General features: G+C 66.6%; 1 protein-coding gene across 1 annotated transcript; it reads right to left on the bottom strand.

Annotated features, from left to right (window-relative positions):
• Positions 1–238: 238 nt before the first annotated feature.
• Positions 239–9,390, bottom strand: LOC133263701 (carnosine synthase 1-like). The gene is given in 8 exon segments (XM_061443573.1): positions 239–654; positions 656–1,477; positions 1,554–1,816; positions 1,902–2,133; positions 3,229–3,314; positions 5,954–6,134; positions 8,895–8,998; positions 9,001–9,390. Coding segments are annotated over 8 exon segments (2,478 nt in total). The 5' UTR covers positions 9,386–9,390; the 3' UTR covers positions 239–249.
• Positions 9,391–9,741: the final 351 nt, after the last annotated feature.

Raw genomic sequence — 9,741 nt, 5'->3', positions numbered from 1 at the left:
GGATAGGGTGCCAGGGGATGGGATGCCAGGGGATAGGGTGCCAGGGGACGGGATGCCAGGGGTTAGGGTGCCAGAGGACGGGATGCCAGGGGATTCAGGGCATGCCAGGGGATGTCATGGGACGGGATATCATATGATGGGACGCCAGGGGATGGTGTTTCACGGTGCTGCGGGGATGCTGGGGCAGCGCTGCCGCAGGAGGGGGCGCCAGGGCAGAGCCTGGGTGCCCATCCCGCCCCGTCCCCGCCGCTATTTGAAGTGCGAGAGGAAATGCTCCACCGGGTACCGCGGGGAGTCGATGCCCAGCGCCTGGCAGAGCGTCAGCAGGCGCGCACAAGCCTCGGCCCTCGTCTCGGCGCCGCACGCCACGCTCAGGCAGGGCTCCTCGTACTCGCCGTCGGCCGCCGTCTCCTCGAAGAGCCGGTTGAGGCGGACGAGCCCCCGGCTCTGCAGCTCCCGCAGCGCCCGCAGCGCCCCGCCGGCCCCCAGCACGGCTCCGTGCTCCGAGCCCAAGCACATCACCCCGGCCAAGTGCGTGCGGGCCGCGGGCCGGGCGGGCAGCACCGGCGGCAGCCCCAGGGCCACCAGCACGGCCGCCAGGAGCAGGTCGGCGCCGTAGACCTCCCGGATCCAGTCGCGGAGGTAGAACCCCCCCCATGCGGGGGTTGATCTCCAGCAAGCGGGGCCCGGCCGGCCCCAGTTTGAGCTCCACGTTGAAGACGCCGTCGCGGAGCCCGCAGGCCAGGCAGCACTGCAGGGCTGCCCGCACCAGCTGCGCCTGCCGGTCGGGGGGCAGGCAGGACGGGAGGCAAGCGGCGGTCTCCAGGCAGGCGGGCAGGCGCGTGGGGCCGTTGTCGGACACCCAAGCGCCCATCAAGCGGCCTTCGAAGAGCACCAGGTCCACGTCGTGCTCCGTGCCGGGCACGTACTCCATGAGCAGCATCGCGTTGCCCCAGCCCAAGCCGATGCCGGGGTGGTCGGAGTCCTCCCGCAGGTCTCGCCAGAGCCGGGCCGCGTGTTCGTGGCACTGCTCCGGGCTCTCCACCAGCTTCACCCCGACGCCGCCGGCTCCGAACTCCAGCTTGGCCACGGCCGGGAAGGGCACGGCCGCCGCCGCCCGCTCCACGTCCCCGTGGCTCTGCAGCCGGCAGCAGGGCACGGCGAAGGCGGCCGGGGCCGGGCGGCCGCGGCTGCAGCTCCGCAGGTGCCGGTGAGTGCGGCTCTTGTGCTTGGCCACCCGGACGGCGGCGGCCGGGCTGCAGCGCAGCCCCAAGCGCTCGCACACCAGGGCCGCCAGCACCACGCAGTCGTCCCAATAGGAGAGGCAGGCGTGGGGCTGCAGCCCCCGGGAGCGCAGCAGCTCCGCCACCCGCTCGGCGTGCTCCTCGTCCCGCCGGTGCTCCCGGCTGTCGTACGGCAGGAAGCTCTCCACCAGCCCCGCCGCGAAGTGCTCCGGGTCCGACTCCACCAGGTGGATCTGCGGCCCCAAAGAGGCGTTGCCGTCGAGGGCGGCAGCGCGCCCCGCAGCATCCCGAGCCCAGCTCCGTCCTCACCCTCAGCCCGTAGTGGCGGGCTGCATCCCAGACGAAGCTCTTGCTGACGCCACCGGCGCCGATGAGCAGGATGTCCTTGCCCTCGACGAGGCGACACTGCGCCCGGTGCAGCATGGCCTCGGCCAGCAGCCGCGCCGTGTCACCGTGGGGCTGCCCCACGGCGCGCCCCATAGCCTCGGCCAGCAGGCAGGTCTCCAGGCACCGCTGGCTGTTGGTGGACAGGGCCACCAGCTCCAAGGCGTCGTCCAGCAAGAAGTCCACGCCTGGCGGTGAGGATGGGGGACGCGGCGCTCAGCGACGGCACCGCCGTCCCCGTGGGGTGGCACCCCACGTGCCCCCCACGCTCACCCATGATGTCGGTGCGGGCACGGGCGCCGCCGCGCTGCTCGGGGCTCAGCTCGGCCTCGGCGGCCAGGACCGCGGCCATGGCGGCCTCGGCGGCCTCCCGCAGGCGCGTGGCCAGGGCCTGGCGCTGCTCGGGGGCTGCCACCCCCCAGTGCCGCAGGCTGGAGTCCAACCCCTGCGGCAGCGCCGCGCCGTGATGCACCGGGGCCTCCGCGTGCCCCACGGAGCAGGACACCTGCGGGGACACCGCCATGTGGGGCCGCAGCCCCGAGAGTGGGGGGTATCCTACAGGCTGGGGGCACGCGGGGACAACAGGGCATGGGGGCGTGAGCAGGGCATGGGGATGTGAGCAGGGCATGGGGACATGGGATGTCACCCCATAGGCTGGGGGCACGCGGGGACAACAGGGCATGGGGACGTGAGCAGGGCATGGGGATGTGATCAGGGCATGGGGACATGGGATGTCACCCCATAGACTGGGGGCACGTGGGGACAACAGGGCATGGGGACGTGAGCAGGGCATGGGGATGTGACCAGGGCATGGGGACATGGGATGTCACCCCATAGGCTGAGGGTATGCAGGGGTAACAGAGCATGGGGACATGACCAGGGCATGGGGACGTGACCAAGGCATGGGGACATGGATGGCCATCATAGATTGAGGATATGCAGAACAACAGGGTATGGGGACGTGAGCAAGGCATGGGGACATGGGATGTCGACCCATAGACTGGGGGTATGCAGGGGTAACAGGGCATGGGGACGTGACCAAGGCATGGGGATGGGCACCATCACCTATGGACACTTAGGGTCACCAAGACATGGGGACGGGGATGGGCACCATCACCTATGGACACTTAGGGTCACCAAGACATGGGGACGGGGATGGGCACCATCACCTATGGACACTTAGGGTGTGTGGGACGGGGATGGGCACCATCACCTATGGACACTTAGGGTCACCGAGGCATGGGGACGGGGATGGGCACCATCACCTATGGACACTTAGGGTCACCGAGGCATGGGGACGGCGATGGGCACCATCACCTATGGACACTTAGGGTCACCAAGACATGGGGACGGCGATGGGCACCATCACCTATGGACACTTAGGGTCACCAAGACATGGGGACGGCGATGGGCACCATCACCTATGGACACTTAGGGTGTGTGGGACGGGGATGGGCACCATCACCTATGGACACTTAGGGTGTGTGGGACGGGGATGGGCACCATAGCCGGGGCTCACCCAGGACCACCAGGGCACGCATCCTTGTGCTCCCAGCCCCTTCCCTGCAGGCTCAGCCCTCCCCACCCGCAGCGCCCGTACCTGGCAGAGCTGGGGCCGGTCCCCCCAGGACCTGCAGACCAGGGTGCAGATGCGCAGGGCCAGGGGCAGCCGCGGGGCTGGGCTGCCTGGGGGGCGAGGGGCAGGGCAGGCACCGCCGCACGGGGACGGGGGTCCCTGCCCGATCCCCCCCCCCACACACATCCCGTGGCTCCTGGCACTGCACTGGTGGCTCTGGGCAAACCCAGTGCCGGGGTCCAGCATGGCCAATGCCAGCCCCATGGGGCTGCGGGGTCAGAGCTGGTCACCCCAATACCCTGCCCTGCCATGGGGGTCTAGGGTGGAAGCCTTCCCCCCTACCCCAGGGCACTATAGGGGTTCAAGGTGACCGTACCCCAACCCCACACCACTCTGAGGGTCTGCTGGGGCCACGTTATCCCCCAAACCCAGGGCACCATAGGGGTCCAATGTGAACACTGTCCCCCCCCCCGTCCATCACCCCAGGGCACCATAGGGGTCCAATGTCACCATCACCCCAGGGCACCATAGGGGTCCAATGTCACCATCATCCCCCCCTCCATCACCCCAGGGCACCATAGGGGTCCAGCGTCCCCGTCTCCCCCCCCCAGCCCCACACCACTCTGGGGGTCCCTCTGTAGCCCCTTTCCCCCCTGCCCCAGGGCACTATGGGGGGTCCAGACCCACACCACCATGGGCCCCCCCCCCCCCCCCCCGTCCTACCCCAGGACCCCAAGGTTGGGTCCCCCCAGGAAGGGACGGGCTCGGACCCAATGGGGGTGATGGGGACCCAAAGGGGGGGATGGGGACCCAAATGGGGGGATGGGGACCCAAAGGTGGGGGATGGGGACCCAAAGGGGGGGATGGGGACCCAATGGGGGTGATGGGGACCCAAATGGGGGGATGGGGACCCAAAGGTGGGGGATGGGGACCCAAAGGGGGGGATGGGGACCCAATGGGGGTGATGGGGACCCAAAGGGGGGGATGGGGACCCAAATGGGGGGATGGGGACCCAAAGGTGGGGGATGGGGACCCAAAGGGGGGGATGGGGACCCAATGGGGGTGATGGGGACCCAAAGGGGGGGATGGGGACCCAAAGGGGGTGATGGGGACCCAAAGGTGGGGGATGGGGACCCAAAGGTGGGGGATGGGGACCCAAAGGGGTGGATAGGGACCCAAAGGTGGGGGATGGGGACCCAAAGGGGGCATGGGGACCCAATGGGGGTGATGGGGACCCAAAGGGGGTGATGGGGACCCTAAGGTGGGGGATGGGGACCCAAAGGTGGGGGATGGGGACCCAATGAGGGTGATGGGGACCCAATGGGGGGTGATGGGGACCCAATGGGGGTGATGGGGACCCAAAGATGGGGATGGGGACCCAATGGGGGTGATGGGGACCCAATGGGGGTGATGGGGACCCAAAGGTGGGGATGGGGACCCAATGGGGGTGATGGGGACCCAAAGGTGGGGGATGGGGACCCAATGGGGGGGATGGGGACCCAAAGGGGGTGATGGGGACCCAAAGGTGGGGGATGGGGACCCAAAGGGGGTGATGGGGACCCAAAGGTGGGGATGGGGACCCAAAGGTGGGGGATGGGGACCCAAAGGGGGGGGATGGGGACCCAAAGGTGGGGGATGGGGACCCAGTGGGGGTGATGGGGACCCAAAGGTGGGGGATGGGGACCCAAAGGGGGGGATGGGGACCCAAAGGTGGGGGATGGGGACCCAAAGGGGGGGATGGGGACCCAAAGGTGGGGGATGGGGACCCAATGGGGGTGATGGGGACCCAAAGGGGGGGATGGGGACCCAAAAGTGGGGGATGGGGACCCAAAGGGGGGGGATGGGGACCCAAAGGTGGGGGATGGGGACCCAAAGGGGGGGATGGGGACCCAAAGGTGGGGGATGGGGACCCAATGGGGGTGATGGGGACCCAAAGGGGGGGATGGGGACCCAAAGGTGGGGGATGGGGACCCAGTGGGGGTGATGGGGACCCAAAGGTGGGGGATGGGGACCCAAAGGGGGTGATGGGGACCCAAAGGTGGGGGATGGGGACCCAAAGGGGGGGATGGGGACCCAAAGGTGGGGGATGGGGACCCAATGGGGGGGATGGGGACCCAATGGGGGGGATGGGGACCCAAATGGGGGGATGGGGACCCAAAGGTGGGGGATGGGGACCCAAAGGGGGGGATGGGGACCCAAAGGGGGGGGATGGGGACCCAATGGGGGGGATGGGGACCCAATGGGGGTGATGGGGACCCAAAGGGGGGGATGGGGACCCAATGGGGGGGATGGGGACCCAATGGGGGGGATGGGGACCCAAATGGGGGGATGGGGACCCAAAGGTGGGGGATGGGGACCCAAAGGGGGGGATGGGGACCCAATGGGGGTGATGGGGACCCAAAGGGGGGGATGGGGACCCAATGGGGGGGATGGGGACCCAATGGGGGTGATGGGGACCCAAAGGGGGGGATGGGGACCCAAAGGGGGGGATGGGGACCCAATGGGGGGGATGGGGACCCAAAGGTGGGGGATGGGGACCCAAAGGTGGGGGATGGGGACCCAATGGGGGTGATGGGGACCCAAAGGTGGGGGATGGGGACCCAATGGGGGGGATGGGGACCCAAAGGGGGGGGATGGGGACCCAAAGGTGGGGGATGGGGACCCAAAGGGGGGGATGGGGACCCAAAGGTGGGGGATGGGGACCCAAAGGTGGGGGATGGGGGGGGTCCCCCGATCTCGGGGCTCTTACGTGTGGGGGGCGCGGGCACGCGCGCGGAGGGCACGAGCGCCTCCACGAGGACGCCGTCATCGTCCCGCAGCGCCCGGAGCCGCGCTCCCACCGCCCCCGCCACCGCCGCCCCCGCCTCCTTCCCGTGCGTGCTGCGGGGGCCCGGGCCGCGCCAGCGCCACCCCGCGGGGCGCACCGACACCTGCGCGGAGGAGCCCGCAGCGCCCCATAGAGACCCAGAGCAACGCAGAGCAGCCCATAGCGCCCCATAGAACCCCATAGCGCCCCATAGAACCCCATAGCGCCCCATAGAACCCCATAGCACCCCATAGAACCCCATAGCGCCCCATAGAACCCCATAGCGCCCCATAGAACCCATAGAACCCCATAGCGCCCCATAGAACCCCATAGCACCCCACAGCACCCCATAGCGCCCCATAGAACCCATAGAACCCCACAGCACCCCATAGCGCCCCATAGAACCCCATAGCACCCCATAGAACCCCACAGCAACACAGAGCACCCCATAGAACCCCATAGCGCCCTATAGAACCCCATAGCACCCCATTACACCCCATAGAACCCCATAGCACCCCATAGCGCCCCATAGAACCCCACAGAACCCCATAGCGCCCTATAGAACCCCATACCACCCCATAGCACCCCATAGAACCCTATAGAACCCCATAGCGCCCTATAGAACCCCATAGCACCCCATAGCACCCCATAGAACCCCATAGAACCCCATAGCGCCCTATAGAACCCCATAGCACCCCATAGAACCCCATAGAACCCCATAGCAACACAGAGGACCCCATAGCACCCCATAGAGCCCCATAGCACCCCATAGCAACACAGAGCACCCCATAGCAACACATGGAACCCCATAGCACCCATAGCACCCCATAGCACCCCATAGCAACACATGGAACCCCATAGAACCCCATAGAACCCCATAGAACCCCATAGCGCCCCATAGAACCCCATAGCGCCCCATAGAACCCCATAGCAACACATGGAACCCCATAGCGCCCATAGCGCCCCATAGCACCCCATAGAACCCCATAGCACCCCATAGAACCCCATAGCGCCCATAGCGCCCCATAGCACCCCATAGCACCCCATAGAACCCTATAGAACCCCATAGCGCCCTATAGAACCCCATAGCACCCCATAGCACCCCATAGAACCCCATAGAGCCCCATAGCAACACAGAGGACCCCATAGCACCCCATAGAGCCCCATAGCACCCCATAGCAACACAGAGCACCCCATAGCAACACATGGAACCCCATAGCACCCATAGCACCCCATAGCACCCCATAGCAACACATGGAACCCCATAGAACCCCATAGAACCCCATAGAACCCCATAGCAACACAGAGGACCCCATAGCACCCCATAGAGCCCCATAGCACCCTATAGCAACACAGAGCACCCCATAGCACCCCATAGCAACACATGGAACCCCATAGCAACACATGGAACCCCATAGCACCCATAGCACCCCATAGCACCCCATAGCAACACATGGAACCCCATAGCAACACATGGAACCCCATAGAACCCCATAGCACCCCATAGCAACACAGAGCACCCCATAGCACCCCATAGCGCCCCATAGAACCCCATAGCACCCAGAGCGCCGCATAGCACCCATAGCGCCGTATAGCATCCTATAGCACCCATAGTGCCCCATAGAACCCCATAGCGCCCATAGCGCACCATAGCACCCATAGCGCCGTATAGCATCCTATAGTACCCATAGTGCCCCATAGAACCCCATAGCGCCAAATAGCATCCTATAGCACCCATAGTGCCCCATAGCACCCATAGCGCCGTATATCATCCTATAGCACCCATAGAGCCCCATAGGACCCATAGCGCCCCATAGCATCCTATAGCACCCCATAGCGCCCCATAGGACCCATAGCGCCCCATAGCATCCTCTAGCACCCCATAGCACCCCATAGGACCCATAGCGCCCCATAGGACCCATAGAGCCTCATAGTATCCTATAGCACCCATAGCAGCCATAGCGCCCCTTAGCACCCCATAGGACCCATAGCGCCCCATAGGACCCATAGAGCCTCATAACATCCTATAGCACCCATAGCGCCCCATAGCACCCATAGCACCCATTAGCGCCCCATAGCATCCTATAGCACCCCATAGCACTCATAGCACCCCACAGCACCCATAGCACCCCATAGCATCCTATAGAACCTCACAGCATCCTATAGCACCCCACAGCACCCATAGCACCCCATAGCATCCTATAGAACCCACAGCATCCTATAGCACCCCACAGCACCCAAAGCACCCACAGCGCCCCATAGAGCCCCATAGCGCCCCATAGCACCCATAGCATCCCTTAGGACCCCATAGCATCCTATAGCACCCCATTGCACCAGCATCACCCACGTGTGTCACCCCCCCACTGTGCCACCGCCACCACCCCAAAGCCACCCAGCACATGGGGCCCCTGTCACCTGGGGTCCCCAGTGACACCCCACGGGTGTGTGACCCATGCGTGCCCCTGGATACCCCATGGGTGCCCCCATGCCCGAGCATGCCCATGACCCCCATGTCCCCCTTACACCCCACATATCCCTGCCCATGTCCCCCCATACTCCATAGGTGTCCCCATGCCCATGTCCCTGCTGTGCCCTATGGGTGTCCCCATGCCCATGTCCCTGCTGTGCCCTATGGGTGTCCCCATGCTCCCCCTGTCCCTGCTGTGCCCTATGGGTGTCCCCATGCCCCCCATGCCCCTGCTGTGCCCTATGGGTGTCCCCATGCCCCTGCTGTGCCCTATGGGTGTCCCCATGTCCCTGCTGTGCCCTACGGATGCCCCCATGCCCCCTATACCCCATTCGTGCCCCATGGATGCCCCCAAGCCCCCCCATGCCCATGTCCGTGTGTTCCCCCCCCCCCCCCCCCCCGCCTGCCCCCCCTCACCTCCCGGTACCGCTCCATGTCCGCCCCGTCCAGGAACGCCACCAGCTCCTCCCGCACCGTTCTCTCCCTCTCCTCGGGGCCGCCCCGGACCCGCACCAGCCTCACCCGGGCTCCCGGAGCCCTTCGGGGAGCTCCGCTCCGGGGGCCGCGGCCCCGACGAAGGCCACGCAGGGGGGCACGGCCAGGCCCGCCCGCTCCGCCAGCACCCAGCGGCCCAGCACCGGGTCCTCGAGGCGGCGGCCGAGCGGCTCCGAGCCCGCCGTGGGGCAGTCGAGGGCCCGGGTGAGCTCCGGCACCCAGCGCCGCTCCGCGCCCCCCCGCCCGTAGGCTCCCAGCACGTAATGGGCACGTCGGGGGGGAGAGAAGGACTCGAGGGCGCTGCGGCCCCCGGCGCCGAAGGAGACCCCGCGGGTGAGCAGCAGGGAGAAGGAGCCCGGAGAAGAGGACGAAGGCACCCGGGTGACCCAGGAGGGAGAGAGGCAGAGAACCATGGAGCCTGCGGGGAGATGGGACCCGAACCCAGGGCTTGGGGGGAGTGAGGGGGTCAATGGGGATGGAGATGGGGGGAATGGGGGTACCCAGCACCATGGAGCCTGCGGGGAGATGGGACCCGAACCCAGGCTTGGGGGGGTGTGAGGGGGTCAATGGGGATGGAGATGGGGGGGAATGGGGGGTACCCAGCACCATGGAGCCTGCGGGGAGATGGGACCCGAACCCAGGGCTTGGGGGGAGTGAGGGGTCAATGGGGATGGAGATGGGGGGAATGGGGGGTACCCCGCAGCATGGGATGGGATTTAACGGGGGCAATGGGGGGTGATGGGGTCAATGGGGATGGAGATGGGGGGAA

This window comes from Pezoporus flaviventris, unplaced genomic scaffold, assembly GCF_033815535.1.
Source record: "Pezoporus flaviventris isolate CSIRO_AGI_PZ_B2104156 unplaced genomic scaffold, CSIRO_AGI_Pfla_v1 ptg000436l, whole genome shotgun sequence".
Lineage (NCBI taxonomy): Eukaryota > Metazoa > Chordata > Aves > Psittaciformes > Psittacidae > Pezoporus > Pezoporus flaviventris.
Note: the sequence above shows the minus strand (reverse complement) of the source record. Positions and strands in the feature narration are given on the sequence as shown.